This window comes from Hyperolius riggenbachi, chromosome 11, assembly GCF_040937935.1.
Source record: "Hyperolius riggenbachi isolate aHypRig1 chromosome 11, aHypRig1.pri, whole genome shotgun sequence".
Classification (NCBI taxonomy): domain Eukaryota; kingdom Metazoa; phylum Chordata; class Amphibia; order Anura; family Hyperoliidae; genus Hyperolius; species Hyperolius riggenbachi.
Window position 1 is genome coordinate 6,353,383 of NC_090656.1, and position 27,558 is coordinate 6,380,940.

General features: G+C 46.7%; 1 protein-coding gene across 3 annotated transcripts in view; it reads left to right on the top strand.

Annotated features, from left to right (window-relative positions):
* The window catches only part of CDH15 (cadherin 15), a 105,524-nt gene that overhangs the window by 60,145 nt on the left and 17,821 nt on the right, over positions 1–27,558 (top strand). For all 3 annotated transcript variants that reach the window (XM_068260034.1, XM_068260035.1, XM_068260033.1), the window contains exons 2-8: positions 2,720–2,890; positions 6,517–6,672; positions 8,618–8,762; positions 11,771–11,931; positions 13,813–13,941; positions 19,207–19,392; positions 25,582–25,835. In XM_068260034.1, coding sequence (XP_068116135.1) covers positions 2,720–2,890; positions 6,517–6,672; positions 8,618–8,762; positions 11,771–11,931; positions 13,813–13,941; positions 19,207–19,392; positions 25,582–25,835 — 1,202 coding nt within the window. The remainder of the gene's footprint in view (positions 1–2,719; positions 2,891–6,516; positions 6,673–8,617; positions 8,763–11,770; positions 11,932–13,812; positions 13,942–19,206; positions 19,393–25,581; positions 25,836–27,558) is intronic.

Consider the following 27,558-nt stretch of genomic DNA (forward strand, 5'->3'; position numbering starts at 1 on the left):
TGCAGGGCCGAGGCAGAGGCAAGAGAGGCCTCCAGCCTCAGGGCGCAGTGTAGGAGGGGGTGCGGGCCCGAGGCAGAGACGAGAGAGGCTCCAGCCTCAGGGCGCAGTGTAGGAGGGGGCGTAGGATGGGGCGAGGCAGAGGCGTAGGGTGGGGCGAGGCAGGGCGCAGTGTAGGAGGGGGTGCAGGGCGGGGCCGAGGCAGAGGCAAGAGAGGTTCCAGCCTCAGGGCACAGTGTAGGAGGGGCGCACAACTCACTCGGCTATCATTCCCCTATTGTGTGTGAAGCAGAGAGAAATAAGGAAAGGGGATACATGGCAGTGACTGCAAGCCAGATAACTAGAGATTAAGGTGTTGGAGGCCCTGGGGCACCACTTAGTGTAACAGCAATCGGTGTGTGACAGCTGGGGTGGGAGGGATGGAGGGGCGCACTTTGGTGTCTCAGCCTTGGTTGCTGAAGGACCTTGTCCTGGCTCTGACTGTGTGCCTTGCCCATGGAACTCTTCCAGGAAAAGGAAGTCCTCCCTATATGAGTTAGGCCAGTACTGTGGCTCACCTGTACAGAAAACATCCACAGCGTGGCTAATTGGAGACAGATTTGGCCTTCAATCAATAACAATTAGACAGCATTCCTGACATTTCATGACTATCCCAGATTCCTGTATCCCGTCTGCTTATTATAGCCTGTGATACATATGCTGGGACTGTCAGGAGGACATAGATGACTTCTAGAGAGGTGGACAAATCCCAGGTAGTCAAAAAATTATGGCTGGCGCCAACATTTTGCATAGCTCCCAACTGTCCCTCTTTCGGAGGGACAGTCCCTTTTTGGGAGCCCTGTCCCTCTGTCCCTCTTACTCCCTCATTTGTCCCTCTTTCAGGACTTTGTGCCTCTTTCTATATAAATATTTATATTTCTATAGTAAAAATGTGTTTGATTGACTCTAAAGTTTATTCCCATCCTTTAAATTGATATATTACTAATTTTAAAATGTTACTATAAGGGAAAATGAACCAGGATAGAAAGGATCAGTGTGGTTTGATTTATAAAACATCATATTTTTCTTATGAAATCTTTATGGTATGTGTGACTAGGGGGCGTGGTGGGGCGTGACCAGGGGTGTGGCATGGGTGTGGCTTAAGTGTCCCTTTTTCTCATCTCAAAAAGTTGGGAGGTATGATAGTATTTCTCTAATGGTTGTTAATAGAACTGGCTTCTACAAGCTTTCATCTGTCTCCTGGATTGACCAGGGCGGCTGTAGAATTCCATATGTATTTGTTCACCTCGGACTTATAATATGCCCTTGCATGATTTTATAATTATTATTAGATACATGAGACATTGAGAATTCTGTACAGGGCCGGTTCTAGACTTTCCGCTGCCCCCATATAAATTCCATCACCAGCGAGATCTCACCATGGCCAGTCAGAGGGGAAGCTTTGGCATGCGACCAATCAAGCAGGGGGGCTGGCACCAAGCACCATACAGACCAATCACAGCTGCCCGCTGCTCCTTTTGCTAACTCGTGCCAATGGTCTTGTTGGTGGGACCATCGGCACCGTCATTGGGCCAATCACTGCACTCGATCTGTGGTAGTGACCTTTCAGATGTCACTGCTACTGATCGAGTGCAGAGATTGGCCCAATGACAGTGCTTTAGTCCCACCTGCGAGATGATTGGCACCAGTTAGCAGACAGAGCAGTGGGTGACTGTGATTGGCTGGTCTGGTGCCAGCACCCCCGCCTGATTCATCGCGGTCCAAAGGTTCCCTCCTGACTGGCCATGGTGATCTCTCGCTGGTGATAGGGTATTACCATAGCATGGCTGGATAAGAGGCATATTTGCACACCTCACCTGCTTATAATATCATAGGCAGGGGCGACAGGTGCCACCAGTATAAAGGTCAAAAGTTCACAATAAACCAGAAACCTCTCAATGGTGAAGCGAATGAATGCTGTGTGAATGTGAAAGCTGGGTGAACTTTTAACCTTTAAAAAAATCTTTAGTATCTCGAAAACAATAAGAGATAGAATGGTGATTTTTCCAGCACAAACGGGTACAAACCCAACGCTAACCAACCATACCACTTTAGTGTCTGTGCCCTGTTGTAGGGGGGCTGGCTGACCTTTTGACCTTCATAAAAACCTTTAATATACTTCGAAAACGATAACAGGTAGAACAGTGATTTGTGTTGCACAAACGGGCACAAACTCAGCGCTAACCAACCATACCATTTCCATGTCTTTGCCCTGTTGTAGGGGGGCTGGGTGATGTCATCGTCTGGAAAAAAAAATTGCTATCAATTTCAAAACAAAAGCAGCACAAATATTTATTTTTATAGCACAAATGGGCACAAACGTAGCACTAACCAATCATGCTGGTATTTTCATTTGTGCTGATTGTAGGGGGGCCAACTTCACACCGTTTAAAGGCCATGTTGAGAATCCTCTATGGCGAGATGGACTAGCCCAAAATCTGTCAGTAATGTCAGATTTCTACTACCTACTGTAAGTGACAGCAACATAGGAGAAAAGTAATTTATGGCTCATTTTACTCTGAAGGAAATGTACTTCTCTTTTGTATGTGTGTACATGTAATTTAAATGTTACACTTTACTCTTAGTGCTCCTTTATCTGTGCTCTAGCGATATCTTTACATCTGGCCTGGCTGGTGTGGACAGAATGAGATAGGCTTTACTGAACATTCTCTTCTTCCTGCAGGTCGTCAGTGCTGCGTCAGAGGAAGAGCCTGCGCACGATGTCCCCCTCCTGTATCCATGGAGACAGCGATATATGGCATCCGGTGGTGTGCACAGGTATAAACGAGCCTGGGTGATCCCCACAATCTCCGTCTCTGAGAATCTGAAGAACATCCCATCACAAGTCGTGCAGGTATGAGGTGTACAAGAGCGCCATCCCGGTGCAGAACTAAACGCTACTGAAGACAACCGAAGGGTTCTGACTATCAGAGATGGACAATAAAATGCTACAAACTCCTGGGGGTGTGCAAGTCTAAGGCCGCTTTCACATATAATTTTTGTGTTGTGGCGTGATGAGTGCCACATCCCACCGCAATAGTCACATGCATAGCTCCGCCCCCACAGTGTACTGACAGGATCATATGCATAGCTCCGCCCCCGCTCAGTGACGCACACCCTGCTGCCAGAGTGTACTGACAGGATCATATGCATAGCTCCGCCCCCGCTCAGTGACGCACACCCTGCTGCCAGACTGCACTGACAGGGTCATATGCTGCTCTGCTGGGCAGGAAGGACGTCACTGGCATTCCTGCCGTTCCTTGCATGCGTGCTGCGACACACCATGTTCCCATCAATAAAATTCCTGCGTCAGCCATTGACTCCAATGACTTCTGCCGCTGCTACATTGCTGCGAAAGTCATACGGTAACGCACAGCGGACTTGGTTGCTCGGTCATGAACCGGAACCTTCCGGCGTAACGTGGCGCAGTAAGTGTGTTATGCCGCATTGCCTGGTTGATGCGTTACCCTGTGGTGAAACAGGGTAATGCAACACATACTGAAATGCAAGTGTAAAAAGGGGCCTCCAGGTGCCCGTACATCTAGCGATGATGGGCAAATCGACCAAGAGACAAATCTCTTTCTGATTTAATCTGTTGGCTGCCCATACATTGCAGACCGATTTTCGATAGAATTCAGCATGAAATCTCTCAGGAATCGGCCTTGTGATAATCCGCCGCCTGGCCGCTGTCCCCCCAAATATTAATGTGTCCCCCTGCAGTCCATGCATTCAGATCTCACCTGCTCCGGCTGCCGGACTGTCCTCCTGCTCCCGGTCTCACTCGGTCTCCTTTGCTGCTTCCTCATGAGTGCCCCATGTGGTGGACACGAGTAGCGCGTGGCGTGTATGTGACCTCATGAGCCTCATGAGCGCCCCATCTGGTGGCCACGTGTAGCACATGGTGTGTGACCTCATGAGCCTCATGAGCGCCCCATGTGGTGGCCACGTGTAGCACGTGGCGTGTGTGTGACGTCATGAGCCTCATGAGCGCCCCATCTGGTGGCCACGTGTAGCACATGGTGTGTGACCTCATGAGCCTCATGAGCGCCCCATGTGGTGGCCACGTGTAGCACGTGGCGTGTGTGTGACGTCATGAGCGCCCCATGTGGTGGCCACGTGTAGCACGTGGCGTGTGTGTGACGTCATGAGCGCCCCATGTGGTGGCCACGTGTAGCACGTGGCGTGTGTGTGACGTCATGAGCGCCCCATGTGGTGGCCACGTGTAGCACGTGGCGTGTGTGTGACGTCATGAGCGCCCCATGTGGTGGCCACGTGTAGCACATGGCTTGTGTGACATCATGAGCCTCATGAGCGCCCCATGTGGTGGCCACGTGTAGCACGTAGCGTGTGTGTGACGTCATGAGCGCCCCATGTGGTGGCCACGTGTAGCACGTGGCGTGTGTGTGACGTCATGAGCGCCCCATGTGGTGGCCACGTGTAGCACATGGCTTGTGTGACATCATGAGCCTCATGAGCGCCCCATGTGGTGGCCACGTGTAGCACATGGCTTGTGTGACATCATGAGCCTCATGAGCGCCCCATGTGGTGGCCACGTGTAGCACGTGGCGTGTGTGTGACGTCATGAGCGCCCCATGTGGTGGCCACGTGTAGCACGTGGCGTGTGTGTGACGTCATGAGCGCCCCATGTGGTGGCCACGTGTAGCACGTAGCGTGTGTGTGACGTCATGAGCGCCCCATGTGGTGGCCACATGTAGCACGTGGCGTGTGTGTGACGTCATGAGCGCCCCATGTGGTGGCCACGTGTAGCACATGGCTTGTGTGACATCATGAGCCTCATGAGCGCCCCATGTGGTGGCCACGTGTAGCACGTGGCGTGTGTGTGACGTCATGAGCGCCCCATGTGGTGGCCACGTGTAGCACGTGGCGTGTGTGTGACGTCATGAGCGCCCCATGTGGTGGCCACGTGTAGCACGTGGCGTGTGTGTGACGTCATGAGCGCCCCATGTGGTGGCCACGTGTAGCACATGGCTTGTGTGACATCATGAGCCTCATGAGCGCCCCATGTGGTGGCCACGTGTAGCACGTGGCGTGTGTGTGACGTCATGAGCGCCCCATGTGGTGGCCACGTGTAGCACGTGGCGTGTGTGTGACGTCATGAGCGCCCCATGTGGTGGCCACGTGTAGCACGTGGCGTGTGTGTGACGTCATGAGCGCCCCATGTGGTGGCCACGTGTAGCACGTGGCGTGTGTGTGACGTCATGAGCGCCCCATGTGGTGGCCACGTGTAGCACATGGCTTGTGTGACATCATGAGCCTCATGAGCGCCCCATGTGGTGGCCACGTGTAGCACATGGCTTGTGTGACATCATGAGCCTCATGAGCGCCCCATGTGGTGGCCACGTGTAGCACGTGGCGTGTGTGTGACGTCATGAGCGCCCCATGTGGTGGCCACGTGTAGCACGTGGCGTGTGTGTGACGTCATGAGCGCCCCATGTGGTGGCCACGTGTAGCACATGGCTTGTGTGACATCATGAGCCTCATGAGCGCCCCATGTGGTGGCCACGTGTAGCACATGGCTTGTGTGACATCATGAGCCTCATGAGCGCCCCATGTGGTGGCCACGTGTAGCACATGGCTTGTGTGACATCATGAGCCTCATGAGCGCCCCATGTGGTGGCCACGTGTAGCACGTGGCGTGTGTGTGACGTCATGAGCGCCCCATGTGGTGGCCACGTGTAGCACGTGGCGTGTGTGTGACGTCATGAGCGCCCCATGTGGTGGCCACGTGTAGCACATGGCTTGTGTGACATCATGAGCCTCATGAGCGCCCCATGTGGTGGCCACGTGTAGCACGTGGCGTGTGTGTGACGTCATGAGCGCCCCATGTGGTGGCCACGTGTAGCACGTGGCGTGTGTGTGACGTCATGAGCGCCCCATGTGGTGGCCACGTGACGTCACACACTCACACCTGGCGTTGGAGAAGCAGTGAGTGAGACCGGGAGCAGATGGACAGTCCGGTAGCTGGAGCAGGTGAGATTTGAATGCAAGGGCACCGGGGGGGGGGGGCACATTTACTTTTGGGGGACAGTGGTTGGGGGAGTCATCATGTTCATCAGCTACCGCGATATCGTTCAGTGTTAACATTGCGACCTCGATCGACCATGGCGGCCCAAGATTTTCCAGCATATTATGTTTAATTGATACATTTGACCAGCCTGCGGTTTATAGACGCCATCAGATCTCTCTTCAATCAGATTCGATCAGAGAGAGATCTGACTCTTGGTCGATTGGCTGCCAAAAAAACGCTGGATGTAGGACTTCCTTTACGTAAGTACTGGTATTTTCTTTTTTACTTTGAACTTTATTCTCAGCTATATTGGAATGATGTCATCTCCCCTTTAACAGCTGCTATGTTTGCTATAATTGCTCTTTTTGTTATAAAGGTTGATAACGCCACCTAGTGTTCACAATCAGAATGACACCCATCTAATGCTTACCCTGCATGTTTCTCTCTTTCAGATTAAATCAGACAAGCAGTACCTGGGCAGCGTCATCTACAGCATCACAGGGCCGGGAGTGGATGAGGAGCCTAAAGGGATCTTTAACATCAATAAAACCACCGGAATTGTATATCTGAACGCCGTGCTGGATCGAGAGAAGATTGAGCGCTTCAAGGTACGGCGTGCCATATATTCTCCGTGTCACCTCCGTGTCATCCATTGCTTTTACCTTACGCCTGGGCTCAGCACTCTGTAAACAAGAAATAGCCACTTAGAGTGCATACACACATCCAATTTATATTGGCCAATGTTACCACTTCCATGTAGTATCAGGGCCAACGGACTTAGAATACTATGAACGGATTGTGCAGGTAAGCTCTCATACAACATGGAAGTGGTAACATTGGCCAATATAAATTGGATGTGTGTAGGCACCATTACATGCTAATCATTCCACCTCGCATGCAAATTGTATGCAGCTTGAAACTGGGTGATTCAAGAGCGCTCCCTGCTAGTTTTGACTTCAAACTGCATAGAATAGACATTAAATCTCCATGCGAGCCAAAATGATTACTATCTCGTTGACTGACTGTAGCGTACTTCTTGCACCAGAGCAAGCTGAAGCCGCCACCCTTAACCCCTTCAGCCTTCAGTGTCGTTTCACCTTATGCATCCGAGCAATTTTCACCTCCCATTCATTCGCCAATAGCTTTATCACTACTTATCACAATGAAATGATCTGTATCTTATTTTTTCCGCCATCAATTAGGCTTTCTTTGGGTGGTACATTTTGCTAAGAATTATTTTTTTCCTAAATGCATTTTAATTGGAATATTAAGAAAAAAATGGAAAAAAAATCATTATTTCTCAGTTTTCAGCCATTATAGCTTTAAAATAATACATGCTACCATAATTAAAACACACATATTTTATTTGCCCATTTGTCCCGGTTATTACACCATTTAAATTATGTCCCTATCACAATTTATGGCGCCAATATTTTATTTCGAAATAAAGGTGCATTTTTTCAATTGGCGTCCATCATTATTTACAAGCTTATCATTCACAAAATTATAGTAATATACTCTCTTGACATGCATATTTAAAACGTTCAGACCCTTAGGTAACTAAGTTTTGTTTTTTTTGTAATTTTTTTTTTAAAATTGGGGTTTTTTGGAGTGGGGAGGTAAACAGATCATTTTAAATGTAATCGATTGTGTATATTTAAAAAAAAAAAAATGTATGTAGATGTAGTTTTACTATTTGGCCACAAAAAAAAATTTATGTAGATGTAGTTTTACTATTTGGCCACAAGATGGCTTTTTTGTTTTTCATCCTGTAAGCGAGAGCTTTCGCTTACAGGAACTGAAGAGTTGATGTGAAACTCAGAAAAATCGCGGCTTTTCAGAGAAGCCATTGGTTTTTCATAGGGAGACATAGATCAATGGATGGGAACTGTGTTCCCATCCATTGATCTCTGGGGCAGCGGAAGGTGGCGGGAGCACGCGCGGTTCAGCTGCAGCAGGGCAGGCTATCTGGAGGGATATATCCTTCCAGATAGACCTGAGTGGTTAACAACCAATCAGAGCTTTCTTTTTCTGCTCTGAAAATATAAGCTAACATTGGATTGGCTGCTGCCAGCAACAACTCCTTTTAAAAAGTAATAGCAGCACTTTCCCAGCTTTACAGAATGCTTTGAAGTAAAATACAACTTCCACTGTAAAGAGAACCTGTGAGAAAAAAAGAGATATAAAAAGAGATATAAATTAGGTATTATATATTGTATTTATATAGCGCCAACATATTACGCAGCGCTGGACAATAAATACATGCAATGATACAAAGGATGACAATAGCGAGCTATTAGCAAGGACCATGGTACTCGTGTAATGTGAGCATTGGTACGGTAGCCCACGTTACTGACTCACATTACTGTAGCAACACTCGCTTTATTCCAGTACCACGGGTTGTGCTTATAGCGTAACTCGCAGTACACTGCCTGCGGTAGTACTGGCAATATTGCCATGTGCTGTCTCCATACAGCAGTATTACAGCTGGTTAGTGCATCAGGGCCCTCCTCTCCCGTAATTAACTCCTCCCCCTCCTTTTTCCTCTTTCAGCTTCGGGCATTTGCTTTGGACAGCGACGGAGTCCCCCTTGAAGACCCAACAGATCTAGAAATTGTTGTTCTTGACCAAAACGACAACAGACCTGTGTTCTCCCAATCGTTGTACAAGGGATACGTCCTGGAGAATTCATACCCTGGTAGGTGGGGGCTGACAAAAGCAGAGTGTGTTTGGCTGGATCTTTTTGACAAACTTTATATATAGAGTTGGGTGGACTTCAGGGGCGTCGCAAGCCCCGAAGATCAGTGGCACGTGCCACAGATCTATTCTGGGGTGCCCCAAATGTCCCCCAGGCAGAGTCAGAGCTGTGGAGCCTCTATGGGTGCATGCTGGGAGCTGTGGTGCCTCAATAGGGCGTTTGCTGGGTGCTGTGGCGCCTCTATGAAGGCATGTTGGGTCCTGAGGTGCCATTCTGGGTGCTGTGGTTCCTTTATGGGGGCATGCAGGGAGCTGTGGTTATTCTATAGAGGCATGCCAAGAGTTGTGGTGCCTCAATGGGAGACCCATGGGAGCTGGTCCACTAGGTCAGGGAATGCTATGGGGGGCTGCCAGACAGACCATCCCGCCCAGCAGAAAGCCAGCACTGTCCGCACAGAAGCCAAGTTACTCTGCCTAGTTATGTTTAAGTGGCACTGCCTATTTATGTCAGATGCTGCATTTTTTTTTGTATCAATGGAGATGGGGGTTCATCCAACATTTTGCTGGGTAGGCCTACTTAGACCGCTGTTAAGCATGTAAATTTGGCTCCACTCATGACCACACCCACATTCTGGTGCTTGGCCCCCCCCATTTTATGGCTGGAGTGCCCAAATGTTCCCTGGATCCCTTAGGATCCTAGCAACGCCCTTGGTGGCCTTTAAGTTCTGACTGATTTGTATTGAGATGCAAAGCAATTTATTTAATTACAGTATTTGTTGTACTTATAAAGCACCAACATATTACACATGATAAGGTTACAGACAGCAATAAATAGTGGGCGACATACAGTAATACGAAAATACAAGGTACAAGATACAGGTGAGGGTCTTAGAGACCAGGTAGTTCACATCAGTCTGTGGGAAGGGTGCAAGATGATGAGGGTGAATGATCAAGTAATACGAAAATACAAGGTACAAGATACAGGTGAGGGTCTTAGAGACCAGGTAGTTCACATCAGTCTGTGGGAAGGGTGCAAGATGATGAGGGTGAATGATCAAGTAGGACACACTATGGGAAAAGTATCATGCCAAAGGCTTACAATCTAAAGGGAGGGGGTAGGGACAGATTAGATAGGGGACCGATGAGTGGGCACTCAGCAGAGATTAGGGTATTGGTAAGGGAAGGTAGGCCAGCATGAAGAAGTGCATTTTGAGGGCTTGTTTGAAGGTTTTGGTGGAAGGGAATAGCCTGATGGGGGAGTGCCAGAGAGTGGGAGCAGTTCTAGAGACGTCCTGGAGTTGCGCAATGGGAGTGGGTAATGCTTGGTGCAGTGGGCAGAGGGAAGATTGGAGGGGGCAGCCGGGCATGCGTCTGTGGACGAGATCAGAAATCTAGGTTGGACAAGTCTTGTGGACAGATTTGCAGGCCAGACACAGGATCTTTAAGCTGATTCTGAAGATGTGATGTTTTGACATGATTTTTACAAAATTGTACAGAAAACTGTTTGGCGAAAATCAAGGTAAAATGATTCTATGGCTGATTAGAACAGAACATTGAATCGATCCTTATAGATTTCACAATTGAATTGGAAGAGAGAACATGCCCTAATCGACGCGTTTATGGAAACAATCGAGAATAACCTTCTTATTATCTTCGATCATAACAATTGTGTCGAAAGTTTGCATTCGATGAAAAAAATGATACCGTCAATGGGCACCTTAAGACCCTTCCTTACAATTACTTTTTTTTTAATTGTTCAAGTGTGAAAAACAGTTATACTGAACATTGTAAGGCTCATACAAGCTTCACTAAAGTCATCCTCAAGTTGTTAACTCCGCTGTCTTAGGAAATGATGTAAATAAACTGACTTCAGTTCCCAATTAAAGTAATACTGAAGCAACCCTTAAATAAAAACAAATACTCACTTATATATAGGGGAGGCTCTGGATCTCTCCGTGTCCTTGTTCCTCCGATGCCACAGACCACCTTCCCCCTATTGAAGTTGTTGACAAACGGTGGAAAACAGGGCCGGCCCGCTCATGAGGTGGGGTGAAACATTTGCCTCAGGTGGCACATCTGGAGGGGGCGGCACCCGCCTGTCCGTGGGTGGAGGGCCGCCCGCCGAGCTGGAGGAGTAGCGGGCAGAAAGGAGATATTGAGCCTAGCGGTGGGGAGGGGGGTCGGACCCCCCTCCCTTGCCTGGGTCCCCCGATCTGCGCTCCCCTCCAGCTGTAAATAGTTAAGTACCAGCGTATAGATTAAGAGGCAACGGGCGGGGATCATTGGAGGAAGTGACGTCAGTGGAGCGCACTTTGGAACGCGGAAAAGGTGAGTGATCCCCGCCCGTTGCCTCTTAATCTATACGCTGGTACTATTTACAGCTGGAGGGGAGCACAGATCGGGGGACCCAGGCAAGGGAGGGGGGGTCCGACCCCCCTCCCCACCGCTAGGCCCGCTACCACTCCAGCTCGGTGGGGGGGGGGGGGGGGGCGGGGGCATCAATTTTTTTTTTTATTTTTTTTTAAATTTTGCCTCAGGCGGCAAAAAGTCTAGGGCCGGCCCTGGGTAGAATACGACTTCAGAAGTCTTTGGAAGGCTTGTGGATCATGGATAGGAGTGCTTCCGAGGGCAGCCAGCTTTTTATTGCATAGGAGTGCGCAATCGCGCATGTACAGAACGTAGCTGCCCGTCTTTGGCAGCACTTTAGGACACAAGTGCTTTTCGAAGCCTTCTGACTACTCCCCAGGGCATGGAATTTCAATGGGGGATAGTGGTGGGACAGGGGCACAGAGAGGCTTGGGAAGGGCCTGGGGGACCCAGAGCCTTCCCTCTCCATAGGTGAGTATCTCACTTTTTTTAGGGTGGCTTCAGTATTGCTGTAAGTCACACTGGTGGTTAGTCTCGCTTTCAGACTGCTCCAGCCAAATCCTGAATTGTCCATTCCCGGTGGAAAACACTCCTGCAGGTTATTGCCCAATGCTGTCATCTCCTGGTCTTCTTGTCCTGCAGGCACGGTGGTGATGAGGGTAATGGCAACGGATGCTGATGACCCAAACACGGACAACGCTCAGCTGAAGTACTCCATCGTCCAGCAGGAGAGCCCAGAACTCTTCAGCATCAACCAGGACACTGGCGAGATCAGGACTGTCCAAGTGGGGCTGGACCGAGAGGTAATGCAGAGCGCAGATCATCTTCATGGGGCTCAGTGACAACGGATAAGGTGATAGGTTCCTGCAGAGGCACAGCCCAGTGGGAAGCCTTCTGATTGGTTGTGCGACTTTGCAATGTATATTGGGGTCCTGGGTTCCGTTCACAGCAGGTTCACATTCTGTTTGACGCTCGTGTGTTTTAGCCATGCTTTCTTCACCTTAAAGGGAGCCCGAGGTGAGAGGGATATGGAGGCTGACATGTTTATTTCCAATTAAATAATGCAAGTTGCCTGGCTGTCCTGCTGATCCTCTGCCTCTAATACTCCTAGCCATAGATCCGGAACAGGCATGCAGGTCAGATGTTTCTGACTGACGTCTAACTGGATTTGCTGCATGCATGTTTCAGGTGTGGGATTCAGACACTACGTACCAGAACGATCAGCAGGACAGCCAGGCAACTGGTATTGTTTAAAAGGAAATAAATATGGCAGCTTCCACAGGTCCATATTATTAAACGAGTAAAAAAATTAATTTTCAGATCATTTTTCCTTATTAAAAATCACAAACATCAAAAAACGACTTTTGATTTCCCATAGAAAAGCATTACTTGTGAACTGCATTTGATTTGCATACAGTATGTGGGAAGAATGAACTCGATGAGTATTTTCTTTTAAACGCACCTGAAAACTCATTGAAAAATGTGCACAGTCGGGGTTTTTGTGCGGCCCATAGACTAACATTATGTGCGATTTCGCATGCATTTTCCGCTCTAAGGCAAAAGGCATGCAATTCAAATAAGTGCTTCCTGCCTAATAGATTTCTAATAGCTGTTAATTTACCGCCGCTTCTGCTCCGCCCCCCATCTATACTTTTATTTGACTTTTAGTCAATTTTGATCAATGTTTGATTGAAAATTTAAGGGAATTGATGCCATCCAATTCGAGTGATTGAATCTGCAGGGAATCGAATGGGCCACATACCATACAATCTTGGTTGGCCAATCTAACCACTTTCCTATTGTATAAGAGCTTATCAAAACAATCTTTTAAAAATTATTTTCAATCTGTTCCCCATTATACTACTAGATTTGTTAAATCTGTACAATCAAGATTGTATGATGTATGTATCCCTTTAAGTGGGCCACACAGGAAACCGTTTTTTTTTTTGTTTTGTTTTCAATTTGAGAATAGCAATCAGTTTTTCTGACATTTGAAACATCTGACCAATGTATCACACACGTGTTCAATTTTCCCCATTTATGAAAAAAAAATTGAAAACTCTGAAAAAAATTGTTTGGTTCTATAAATTAAAGAGGACCTGAACTCAGAACTTTCTCTCTGCTCTAAAAGATAGGCAACAGCATAATAACATTTAAAGAAAAACATTTATTTGTTACAGCTGTTACAAATCCTGCAATAAATCTGCAGTGTGTCTACTTCCCGCTTTCATGGAAGCAGGCATAGGGTTAACATCCTGAGTTTACAAATTAGCTACTTTGCCAAGGCTGCTGAGATTCCTGTGCTGATACAGCTGAGAGATAAAATTACAGTTGTAATTAGTCACAGATGAGGGGGAATTACACAGGCTAAACTCTCTAAATACATACAGGGTGCATTTCTGTGTGTTTTCCTTTTGTCTTGTAAAAGAGTTAGTGACAATCTGTCCTACACTATTCAGTTCTCATAATAATTGATAAGAAAAATCAGTCACTCCCGATCAACTTCTATCGATAAAAAAGGGAAGTTCTGTGCGACAGATCATTTTTATGGAATTCTTGTAAAATTGATTCTTTATTGTGACATGTATGGCCACCCTTACATGATGTTGTTTGATGAACTCTGTAAAGCCCTGCGGGATATGTCACTGCTATATAAATATGTCATTGTAAATATCTCTCCGCAGTCTGTGGGATCGTACAACCTGACGGTACAGGTCGCCGATATGCTTGGCGACGGCCTTTCCAGCACGGCCAGAGCTGTCATCGATCTGGGAGACCTGAACGACAACGCGCCGGAGTTCACACAGAGCGAGGTATGGCGGATGATTCTGCTTATATGAGCTGGAGGGACGGAAGAGGATGATTATATTTGTCTGAGCTGGATGGATGGCAGAGAATTATATTTGCCCAGCCGTCTGTATAATTGTGGCCACTTATGACACTTGGACAGCCGAGGTCATCGCTTATATTTTTATGGTGACTGCATCATTCGTGTCACATGATTCATCCTCAAGTTGTTCCCCAAAGAGTAAGTGTACCACGGCCTTAGAAGGCCTCATGAAACCATAGCCAGCAGTGGGAGTAGGTGTGTGGGGGGGGGGGGGGGGGGGACTTGTAGAGTGCAGCTGCGGGAACTAGAATAGAACTACAATGGTTGTCGGGAAAGTGGAATCCAGTGCAGCAGATTGCTGAAGGCAGAGGCGAGAGAGGCTCCAGCCTTGGGGCGCAGTGTAGGAGGGGGCGCAGGGCCAAGGCAGAGGCGAGAGAGAGGCTCCAGCCTTGGGGCACAGTGTAGGAGGGGGCGCAGGGCCGAGGCAGAGGCGAGAGAGGCTCCAGCCTTGGGGCGCAGTGTAGGAGGGGGCGCAGGGCCGAGGCGAGAGAGGCTCCAGCCTTGGGGCACAGTGTAGGAGGGGGCGCAGGGCCAAGGCAGAAGCGAGAGAGGCTCCAGCCTTGGGGCACAGTGTAGGAGGGGGCGCAGGGCCGAGGCAGAGGCGAGAGAGGCTCCAGCCTCAGGGGGCAGTGTAGGAGGGGGCGCAGGGTGGAGCCGAGGCAGAGGCAAGAGAGGCTCCAGCCTCAGGGTGAAGTGTAGGAGGGGGTGCTGGTCCGAGGCAGAGGCGAGAGAGGCTCCAGCCTCAGGGCGCAGTGTAGGAGGGGGTGCTGGGCCGAGGCAGAGGCGAGAGAGGCTCCAGCCTCAGGGCGCAGTGTAGGAGGAGGCGCATAGCTCACTCAGCTATCATTCCCCTATTGTGTATGAAGCTGACTGAAATAAGAAAAGGGGATGCATGGCAGTGACTGTGACTGCAAGCCAGATAACTAAAGATTAAGGTGTTGGGGGCCGGCACCTCTTAGTCTAATAGCAATCAGTGTTTGACGGCTGGGGTGGGAGGGATGGGGGAGGTGCCTCTTACTCTATTAGCAATCAGTGTGTGACGGCTGGGGTGGGAGGGATGGGGAGGGGCCTCTTAGTGTAATAGCAATCAGTGTGTGACGGCTGGGGTTGGAGGGATGGGGAGGGGCCTCTTAGTGTAATAGCAATCAGTGTGTGACGGCTGGGGTGGGAGGGATGGGGAGGGGCCTCTTAGTGTAATAGCAATCAGTGTGTGACGGCTGGGGTGGGAGGGATGGGGAGGGGCCTCTTAGTGTAATAGCAATCAGTGTTTGACGGCTGGGGTGGGAGGGATGGGGGAGGTGCCTCTTAGTGTAATAGCAATCAGTGTGTGACAGCTGGGGTGGGAGGGATGGAGGAGGGGCCTCTTAGTGTAATAGCAATCAGTGTGTGATGGCTGGGGTGGGAGGGATGGGGAGGGGCCTCTTAGTGTAATAGCAATCAGTGTGTGACGGTTGGGGTGGGAGGGATGGAGGAGGGGCCTCTTAGTGTAATAGCAATCAGTGTGTGATGGCTGGGGTGGGAGGGATGGGGGAGGGGCCTCTTAGTGTAATAGCAATCAGTGTGTGATGGCTGGGGTGGGAGGCATGGAGGGGCCTCTTAGTCTAATAGCAATCAGTGTGTGACGGCTGGGGTGGGAGGGATGGAGGGGCGCAGTTTGGTGTCTCAGCCTTGGGTGCTGGAGGACCTTGTCCCGGCTCTGGGTGAAGGGGAGGCCAGCAAGTCTGGAGGACACTGGTACTTATACTAAATTCTCACCCAGGATGATGACAAAGGATTGTGTCAGGCAATAAATATCTTGTGTGTCTATATATGCAGTAGCTTCATTTCACTCAAATCTGGGTTAAAAATCAGCTTAAAGGGGACCTGACCAGAGAAAAAGCTACATAAGGTAAGCACAGAGGTATGTTCAGACTGGATCCACATACCTCTGTGCGCTGTCTGTTCCTCTCCCCCTCCCCCCCCCCCCCCCCCCCCCTCCCCGGTCCCTGTAATCACTCTATGAAAATGTAACTTTTAGCTAAAGTCAGATTTTCAGACAGGAAGAGGCGGGGTTGCCACAATGTTCCCTCCTATTAATCTCCCATTTCCTCCACGTAAAGGACACCCGAACTGACATGTGACATGATAAGATAGACATGTGTATGTACAGTGCCTAGCACACAAATAACTAGGCTGTGTTCCTTTTTTTCTTTCTCTGCCTGAAAAAGTTAAACATCAGGTATGCAAGTGACAATTTCTGCCCGGGTCAGACTGGATCAAACTATAGCATAACCCTGATAAGTAATTACTGCCATTAAACACTTTTCTGTCAGTAAATGGCATCTGAAGGCAGAAAAGAGATAAAAACGGTCAATAATTTATAGCTTTAAGCTCTGGCATACTTCAGTGAAGGTGTCATTGAGCAGAGACAATGAAACTGTAAAAACTTTAAAAAAAACCTAGATCCAAATGTAAAATAAAACTGTGGTTTAAAAAAAAAAAGGTTTTTTTTTTGAAAAGTCATTTTTAGGAGACTGAGGATAGATGCAGTTTTCTCATCAGTTTATTTTCACCTCGATTGTTCTTTAAGAAGAGTGAATGGGGCGGAGAAGAGGAGGGAATTGTTGAGAGTGTGATAGGAGGCATGGTGCAGGAAGGGGAGGAGCTGACAACACACAGAGCTGTGTGGTTCAGGCATCAGGCAGGTATGGCACTACCACCTTAGGTAGTTTTGTCTCAGGTCAGGTGTGCTTTCTAATACAGCGCTGTATTGGGGACAGCCCTGTCACTTGGCAGCTCTGAATGCGGTCCCCTCTCATAGGCTGATGCCTGTGAGAGAGGATCGCCCTGATTGGACGGAAAAAAAAAAAAATTATTTAAAATAAAATAATTAAATTAATTAAAAAAAACCCCAAAGCCTGCAGCAGCGATCAGAGCCCACCAACAGAAAGCTCTGTTGGTGGACAGAAAGGGGGGGGGATCCATTTTCCATTTGTGCGCTAAGTTGTATGGCCCTGCTATAAAAGCTGCAGTGGCTTGAATTGTAAAAAATCGCCTGGTCACTGAGGGGGGCGTAAGCCTGTGGTCTCCGTAAGTGGTTAAAGAGACTCTGTAACAAAATTTTCAGCCTTATGTATTCTATCCTATAAGTTCCTATACCTGTTCTAATGTGGTCTGGCTTACAGCAGCCTTTTCTAGTTGCACTGTCTCTGTAATATATCAAATCTTCTTTTCTTTGTCAAGCTTTGTCGACCCAGAGAGGAATGCACTGCCTCTGCTGTGATAGGGAGAAGTTATGCACGCCCCCTCCGCTCCCCCTGCAGGCTCTGTGTGTGTGCTGTGTGTATGAGTCAGACAAGGTCTCTGCTCACAGCCAGCATCTGCAGGCTCAGCCCAGCGTCTGCAGAAAGATCAGTGCAGAGCCCAGACAGGCAGCTAAGGCAACACTGGGAGTAACATTCCAGCAATCAAGTCACGTTTGAGAGGAGCCTCTGCAAACAGGCACCTGCTCTGATGATGTATTTCCTGTTTGGCGGCCATCTTCATTGTTTACAAAAACAATGACTAAAACAGTGATTTTATCACCAAGAAAGCAGCGGGGAGCGGTGAAAATGTCACAGAGGGGGCTAGGAGAAGACAACAAACAGGCTGGTACATTTATTTATGTAAGATTTCACAGTACAGATTCTCTTTAAGGAGGGATTCCTTGATCTGAGGGAGTGAATGCCCTCTTACTGCTCTGGGCCCCCATGTAGTCATAGGGACGGCCCCCCTCTAGTTACTCCCCTGCTAGGCAACCTGGGTTACTCTACTTGTGCTATCTGACCGTCTGTATTTCCAATAACAGACAGAGGTTTTTGTCCTGTAGCCGTTAGCTCTGCAATGAGAGCTCTTTAGAGCGAAGTGTCTGCGTGGGGCAAAGAGAGCAGAACGTAGAAATGCTATACTTGTGGCAATATTGGGCTATTTAGTAAATAATAATTTTATTCTTAAAGGACTTACGAGGCCAATAATAGAGAAAAAAAATTAAAAAAGTTAGTTACCTGCGTCAGCTTGTAAGGCACGGAGGACGCCGTCCGCGCCCTCCGTGCCGTTCCGCCGGGTCCCCGCCGCTCAATAGCCCCCTGAACGGTCCCCGACCGCGCGGCCCGGGTCGGGCTCTCCAGACTGTACAAAGATGGCAGCCGGAGCTGGAAACAGCTGGAAACAGCTACAGGAAACAGCCTGTTACGTGGATCGGGGGGTTGGCCTTAGAGCTGCGCAGCCGCATTCGTGGCTATGCGGACTGCGCAGCCGCGGCCAGCTCCGGCCGCCATCTTTGTACAGTCTGGAGAGCCCGACCCGGGCCGCGCGGTCGGGGACCGTTCGGGGGGCTATTGAGCGGCGGGGACCCGGCGGAACGGCACGGAGGGCGCGGACGGCGTCCTCCGTGCCTTACAAGCTGACGCAGGTAGCTAACTTTTTTTATTTTTTTTCTCTATTATTGGCCTCGTAAGTCCTTTAAAGGCTACCCGAGGTGACATGTGACATGATGAGATGTGTATGTACAGTGCCAAGCACACAAATAACTAGGCTGTGTTCCTTTTTTTTCTTCCTCTGCCTGAAAGAGTTAAATATCAGGTATGTAAGTGGCTGACTCAGTCCTGACTCAGACAGGAAGTGACTACAGTGTGACCCTCACTGATAAGAAATTCCAACTATAAAACACTTTCCTAGCAGAAAATGGCTTCAGAGAGCAGGAAAGAGATAAAAAGGGTCAATAATTCATAAATTTTAGCTCTGGCATACTTCAATTAATGTGTCATTGAGCAAAAACAATGAAACAGTTAAAACTTAAAAAGTAGATTTAAACATAAAATAAAACTGTGGAATATCTTAAAAAGTCATTTTTAGGAGAAGGAAGATAAATACAATTGTTTATTTCATTAGTTTATTTTTGCTTCGGGTGTCCTTTAACATTTGTATTAATATTACTGTAGAGTCCCGGTTATCTGGAACTACTGTAAACTCACCAGCAGTTAATATACTTACAATTACTTTATTTTAACATTTAATACAGAGTTCACAATATCCTAGACTCTACTGTATTGGAGTCTCAGAAAGTAACACTCGTAGAACCTGTTTTTGTGATCCATTAACATCAGAGCTGGTTTCTATGATCATTCTTCTGTCTGACTTTCGTTTCTTTCTATCTTCACGGCGGTCCTAGTTCCTCCTGGAGGTCCCAGAGCAGAGCAGCGGTGTGGATATTGGGCGAGTCAGCGTTACAGACCGAGACCTCCGGGGTTCCCCCAATTGGCTGGTTCGATACTCCATCATCAGCGGAGATCCTCAGGGCGCCTTCTCTATCAGAACAGATCCCCAGACCAATGAGGGAATCCTGTCTGTTGCCAAGGTAAGTACCACCCTCGGAAGTAAAGGGCTACTTTCTGGGTGTGCCAAATCCCCAACTAACCACTGGCTGTCATTAGGAGAACAATTTACTAGTGACGTTCATAATCAGCGAATTACGATAATGCAACATTTTGCAACTATGCCCATATGTAGTTACGATTTGTAAACTGAATTGATTTTGTGTAATCATTCGTGATTTCGCGTAATTTTCACATAATTTCATGCCGACTTTAGTGGTGAATTACAAAGTCCCCCATAGATGCGATTGTCACCAAAATGACTACATATGTTATGGAGAATGGTGGGTACAAGTAAGAGAATTTTACAAAAAGACCTTTTGAGTTTTTGAGAAAATCGATTTTAAAAATGCAAAGGAAAAATGTTTTCTAAACTCAGAAAAATTACAGTTTAAAAACCATTTTTCCTTTGCATCTTTAAAATCTTTGGAGAGGAAATATAATGATCAACAGGCTCATTCTGAGTTTGTGTTAGATATGATGAGGCTCATTTTGAATTACAATTATTTTGAATTTAAAGGAGAGTTGTATCGACAGAAAAAAGGCGTGGCCATGGGAGCGGCGTGTTCCCCGTCCTACGCGTGCCTACACCTGGGCTTCTGGGAGGAGACCATGGTCAGGGGCATGCGTGGGTACCGGGAACACGTCGCCCTATGGCTAAGATATGTGGATGACATACTCGTAGTATGGAAGGGGACTGAGTCCCAATTGCACGAGTTTGTCGGAGAATTGAACAAAAATGATAGAGACATATTTCTAACGTACACTTACAGTAAAACTGAGATCTCCTTTTTAGATTTAAAAATCAAAAAGTTGGGGGATGTGCTGATCACGGGCACGTACCGTAAGGAGACTGCCGGTAATACCTTGCTGTCAGCTAAAAGTGCTCATTTGCCGTCGCAGAAATGGGCTGTACCTATAGGTCAGTTCATGCGATTACGACGCAACTGCAGCCAAATTGAGGATTTTAAAATGGAAGCTGAGGACCTCAAGATGAGGCTCTTAGCCAGAGGCTATCCTAGACATATAATCAATAAAGCCTATTATAAGGCATTATCAAAAAGAAGAACTGATCTGTTGGTAAACAGATCAGATGACAATTTAAAAGGAAATGATCCTGGATTGGTCAGAGTCGTGACCACCTATGGATCTCATTACAATGAAATAAGGGACATACTTGGCAGACATTGGCATTTGCTAGGTAGGGACCCGATTATTAAAAGTTTGGTGGGCGATTACCCCCATATGGCAGCAAGGAGGGGCAGAAACCTGTCAGACGTGCTCGTGAGCAGCGAATTTAAACCAAAAGATAGACCTGGTATGGTCAAAAGAAATAAAAAGGGAATGTTTCGTTGCTGTGATTGCTCTATGTGTCCATATATGGAAAAAGGAGATTCTTTTCCAAATTATGATGGCTCTGTTAATTATAGGATTAATGATTATATTGATTGTAACACGGAAAAGGTTGTTTATCAGCTGAGGTGTAGTTGTAATAAGGTCTATATTGGGAAAACATATAGACCTTTGAGAGATCGTATACAGGAGCATGTCAACAATATTAAAAACAGCTATGAAAAAAGTCCGGTTGCTATGCATTTTAAAATGGTCCATAATTCCAATCCTAGATGTTTGAAGGCAAAAGGAATTTATAAATTAAACATAAGTCCCAGAAGGGGGGACTTTGACCAGCAGTTGTTGAGGAAAGAGTCCTTTTGGATTTATCAATGCAACTCTATGCAACCATATGGGCTCAATAGTGACATGAACCTAAAAGTATTTTTGTAAAAATAATTCTGGCTGCCTTCTCAATAATGACCATTAGATGGAGTCTGCTCAGTCACGAAATCTCCATGGTAACACTTACGGAATTACGTATGTGGTGGGCGTAGTAATGGTCGCACATAAGAAGACCCTATGCCCAGGCACATGCGCACACGTCTGAAGAAGCCTATTGGCGAAACGCGTCACGTGTCCAGTGACGTCATCCCGCCGGCGGCATCGATCCACCCTGAGCCTCCGCCCCTCATCCCTTGCCGGCTTCGTTCCGGATGGAAGTGACTTGTGCGGTTAATCTTCAAAGAGATGTCTTGGTCTCCCAGTGACCTGGACGGAGCCAATGTAAAAGACTGACAGCCCCTGCTGACCAGTCAGGGCGCGTGAGTACCAGCCATATGTGGATGTATCTAGACAAGTTGTGGAGCTGATGAAACGATATTGCTAAAGCAAGCCAGTTCACAAGTCCTTATTTGCTGGATGTTATTTGTTTAACCTGCTGTGGTGGAAGCCTGGCGTGATAGGGTGGTGTAGCCCACGCTACATGTAATGGGGGTGTTCCATAATGGAGTGACTATATAGAGGCACTATAAATATAAGGGTGGATTGAAGATATGCCTTTGGGATGACTATATACAGCAACTGCGCAGGACTTAAAGGGGCCTGAAGACCTTTACTGCAATATACCGGTAACATTAGATACATAGGTGCACCTGAAGTCTTCTTGAAATAACCTGGCCGGCCTGGTGTAGTTTTGCTGTATGAATGAGATTTTTAATTGCTTTTAAACTCGTGGTGTTCTTATGGCATTTAAATAAGTGATTAAATTTTGATAAATTGCATTAATTCAGGCTCCCTATATTTTCCTTTTATGTTTCATATGTATCGATAGGTGAGACAGAATTTGAATATTTCAGGTTGATATCCCGCAATATTGATTAGGTTTTGTTCATCTTTAAAATCTGTTTTCTCATAAACTACAAGGTCTTTTTAAAGAATTATTTTTGTGACTTGTACCCAGTATTCTCTGTAACATATGTAGTATGTAGTAGAATATTTTGGTGATGACAGACTGTATGGGGACTTTGCTATGAACTGCTAAAATCGTCACAAAATTACACAAAAATTGCAAATAATTACAGACAAAATTAATTACGATTTCCCTGAAATTTTGCTTTACAATTTCTCATCATAATTGCGAATGCGAAACATGTGCTCATCACTACATATTACTGGTGCTCCAGCAAATATTGGTTAACTCACCCAAAGTGCTATTACCTATTTATTCACATAAATGTACATACTCCAATGGCTGCGGGGGTTTTAGCATCAGGAAGATGGGGTTTAGGGTTAGGCATTAAAGGGGCACTATGGCGAAATTTTGTAAAATTTAAAATATGTGCAAACATAGACAAATAAGAAGTACGTTTTTTTCCAGAGTAAAATGAGCCATAAATTACTTTTCTCCTATGTTGCTGTCACTTACAGTAGGCAGTAGAAATCTGACATTACTGACTAGTCCATCTCTTCATGGGGGATTCTCAGCAAGGCTTTTATTCTTTATAAAGATATTCCCTAAAAAGGATTTAAACAATGATGCTGGCCAGCTTCCCTGCGCGCTACACAGTTTTTGGCAGTTGGACAGAGCAACTGCCATTCACTAAGTGCTTTTGAAAATAAATAAATCCCTGAGAATCCCCTATGAAGAGATGGACTAGTCCAAAACCTGTCGCTCCTGTCAGATTTCTACTACCTACTGTAAGTGACAGCAACATAGGAGAAAAGTAATTTATGGCTCATTTTACTCTAGGAAAAACATTCTTATTTGTCTATGTTTGCACATATTTTAAATTTAACAATTTTTCGCCATAGTGCCCTTTTAAAAAGGAGGGTTTAGGGTTAGTGTAACGTTTGCGGAATCGTTTTCGCGGTCAGCGCACAAGATGCGCACTGACACAGTGAAAACCCTCCACAAGCGTATAATAAAGTAAACCCAGGCTAGGTGCAATGCACCAGCAGAGGGCAATTCCCACCGGCAGATGGCGCTGTGGAGTGCAGACGAGTACAACCGCTGCACGGCCACAGATGCCAGATGGGGATTGTACAGATCAAGACAATGCGGGGCTGAACAGCCCTTAAAAAGAAAGAGCACAGGTACAGGATGAATGTGTGTTCACCAATCTAGTCGCGACCCCGCGACGGTGAACACACATCAGCAGAAACAAAAGCAGGAACGCGATCGCGAGAAAGGCGATCGCCAGAAGTGACACAAGACAGATCAGAACAGAACACGAGAGGAGCAAAGGCACAGCAAACGACAATGAGAAAATAACGAAAACAACAAACGCTAACGAAACGCGAACACAGCACTCATTCGCAACATCGAACGCGTTTACAGCGCGATCTCCGCACGTTAAGCGCAACAGAGACAAGCACGCCACTCTAGCTAACCACCGACAGACAAACACGAAACAGAGGACGTGAGCGCTTGCTTAACGGTCACCTCACCGAGCCTACAGCAAGCGTTCGTATCAGACAAAACAGACAAACGGAAAACAGGAATAAGAAAGGAAAGATCCACTGCTCTTTCCGTCAGAGCGAGTGTGATCCGGGTTCAGGGACAGGCTAGGAAAGATCCACTACTCTTACCGCCAGAGCGAGTGCGATCCGGGTTCAGGGACAGGCTAGGAAAGATCCACTACTCTTACCGCCAGAGCAAGTGCGATCCGGGTTCAGGAACAGGAAAGGGAAGATCCACTGCTCTCTCCGCCAGAGCGAGTGTGATCCAGGTACAAGAACAGGAAAGGGACGATCCACTGCTCTTTCCGCCAGAGCGAGTGCGATCCAGGTACAGAAACAGGATTACAGATCAGAAGGATCCACAGCCGCTACCGCTAGGGGCTAGTGCGATCCAAGCAAGACAGGCAGATGAGATAGCTGGAAGCAACCGCTGCTCCAGCTATACTCCAAGAAAGCAGATCAGAAGGATCCACAGCCGCTACCGCTAGAGGCTAGTGCGATCCAAGCACGACAGATGAACAGAAGGGGCTACCAGTAGCAACCGCTGCTCTGGTTAGCACCCCCAGACAGACAGAACGATTTCCTGACAACCACCGTTGGCGACAGGACAATCGCAAGAGAGAGGCAATACAGACAAAACAGATAACAAGCTAACTGCACTAGGGAAGCTGCCTAGTGCAGTCCCAAAAATTACTTAAGATAACTTCAACAAGAAATAGCACGGCTGACACTCTAGGAGTGTTTCAACGAACCAAGATGGATGACCAGCAAAGCATTCTGGGAGCAGATGGCTTTTATACTGCCAGCCCTCAAAGGAGACAGCTGGGCAATTTGCATGTATGCAAATCCCTCAGCAAAGCAACTCTGAAAGTTGCAAGATATAGCCAGGTCTCTTTTCCAGAGACCTGCATCCCTCAGACATAAGGAATGGTCAAACAGCTGTCTGCCTGTGCAGCCAGCTGAGCGGATCATTACAGTTAGGTGTCAGGAAGGGGCGGTTTAGGGTTAGGCTTCAGAAAGGGGGGTTTAGAGTTAGAGATCAGGAAAGGGGTTTAGGTTTAGGTGTCAGGAAGGGGGATTTAGGTTAGGTATCGATAGAGGGAGCACTCTGTGTGAAAGTTGGGTTAGATTTAGCTGTAGCAAATAAAATATTGGCAACAATTACCAATGTTTTACTACCGTCTTTATCACTCTAAGTTTTTTTTTCGTTTTCATTTGCTGCCCAATTCACAGCGATATTTATTGTTTAGACTTACATCGGCTTCACCTGGCGCCAGTGGTGTAGCTAAGGCGCTATGGGCCCCAGTGCAAGTTTTACATGGGGCCCCCCAAGCACTCTATACATAGCAATTGGTGCAAGAAGGGGATGGCTAACAGTTTGTTAATGATTACTATTTAAAGCATCTATAAAAGTGATTATTACCAGCACAGGCGCAATATAGAGCTAATATTGTGCTTGAGAGAGGGCTCTGACCCAAGGGCCCTGATGCGGTCGCTACCTCTGCACCCCCTATTGCTATGCCACTGCCTGGCGCCCATTTTTCTTTGCGCGTCTGTTTCATGCACGTCGCCAGACTTTAATATAGTTTCTGTTACCTCCTGCACAGTCTGGAGACAAACCTAAATGGGCATGTAGCACCATCTTGTGGTAAAATTGCACACTGCAGCCTGCTCTGTCTGGAATTGGTTTATGGAGAGCTCTGCATACTCTGGACGGAAAAAATCAAATCACACCGGCCAGCTTTATCCATCAAAAATGGAGATGTGAAAAATAAACTTGTGTAGTGGACCTTATGAAGAGTTTGTTAGAATTACTTATATTAATCTGCAATGCTGTGACAAGCAGCACAAAGTCATTAGACACCTCTGCTTCCCTCCAGCCTCTAGATCACGAAACAACCGCCATCCATAACCTGACGCTGTCTGTGGCCAATGAGGCAGAGCTCCTCGCTTCCGTTCCGCGCACACCGCGCTCCAAGGCCCGCCTCACCGTCATTGTGAAGAATGTAAATGAGGCCCCGGTCTTCCTGGAAAACCCCCTGATGGTGAGGATGAGGGAGAGAAGCCTGCCAGGAAGTGAGGTCGCTGTGTATACCGCCATAGACCCCGACACCGGCCTGGCCCAGGACATTCGGTGAGCTCTGCTTCCATTCATCATGCCTAGGCAACTTAACCCATTCAGGTTCCGTCGTTTTCACGTGAGAAATGTTCACCTCCCATTCATTAGCCTATAACTTTATCACTACTTATCACAATGAACTGATCTATATCTTGTTTTTTCCGCCACCAATTAGGCTCTGCTTCCATTCATCATGCCTAGGCAACTTAACCCATTCAGGTTCCGTCGTTTTCACGTGAGAAATGTTCACCTCCCATTCATTAGCCTATAACTTTATCACTACTTATCACAATGAACTGATCTATATCTTGTTTTTTCCGCCACCAATTAGGCTTTCTTTGGGGGGTACATTTTGCTAAGAGCCACTTTACTGTAAATGCATTTTAACAGGAAGAATAAGAAAAAAACGGAAAAAATCATTATTTCTCAGTTTTCAGCCATTATAGTTTTAATATAATACATGCCTCCATAATTAAAACTCACGTATTGTATTTGCCCATATGTCCTGGTTATTACACCATTTAAATTATGTCCCTATCACAATGTATGGCGACAATATTTTATTTGGCAATAAAGGTGCATTTTTTTTTTGCATCTATCACTATTTACAAGTTTAAAATAAAAAAAATATAGAAATATTTCATCTTTACATTGATATTTAAAAAGTTTAGACCCTTAGGTAAATATTTACATGTTTTTTTTTTTTTTTATTGTAATGGTTTTTTTTTTATATTAAACATTTTATTTGGGTATTTTTGGGAGGGTGGGAGGTAAAGTATAGTTTTATAATGTAATTGTGTGTTGTTTTCAATTTTTTTTAATTTTAGTTGTAGTTTTACTTTTTGGCCACAAGATGGCGGCCATGAGTTTGTTTACATGACGTCACTCTAGGCGTAACACACGCTTAGAGTGACTCATCGGGAAGGGAACGGCCAGAAAAGGCGCAGCTTCCGAGAGAAGCTGTCGCTTTTTCAGCGGGGGAGAGGAATCAGTGATCGGGCACCATAGCCCGATACATTGATTCCGTGGCTACCGAATCCGCAGCCGGGAGCGCGCGTGCGCGCGATCGGGCACGGGAGCGCGCGGCAGCGAGCATGGTTCCTGGACGTAGTTTCTACGTCCAGGAGCCAAAATAGGTTAAAGTGAACGAGCACCATTTTTAGCACCCAGGCCATTTCAATAGCACATTAAATATGCATGCCAACAAAGTGGCTCATTAATAAAGAGAAACTTCAATTTTACCTCTCTTTACATTTGTACCTGCTTCTTACTTACATCAAACAATTACATTCTTACTACTTACATTTTTTACCTACTTCTGAGGCCTGCCCAACTGCAGGCAGATAAGGACTGATGTAATTATTTTATTGTACATATTAGTAGAGAGCAAACAAAAGCTTAGCAGGGGTAGATAAAAGACTGTGCTTCAAAAAGTTTACAGAGGTCACAGATGCTACCTTCACACCTTCCCTTGGATAAATACAGGTCCTTCTCAAAAATGTTGCATATTGTGATAAAGTTCATTCTTTTCTGTAATGTACTGATGAACTTTCATATATTTTAGATTCATTACACTACAACTGACGTAGTTCAAGCCTTTTATTGTTTTAATATTGATGATTTTGGCATACAGCTCATGAAATCCCCAAATTCCTATCTCTAAAAATGAGCATATTTCATCCGACCAATAAAAGAAAAGTGTTTTTAAAACAAAAAAAGTCAACCTTCAAATAATTAT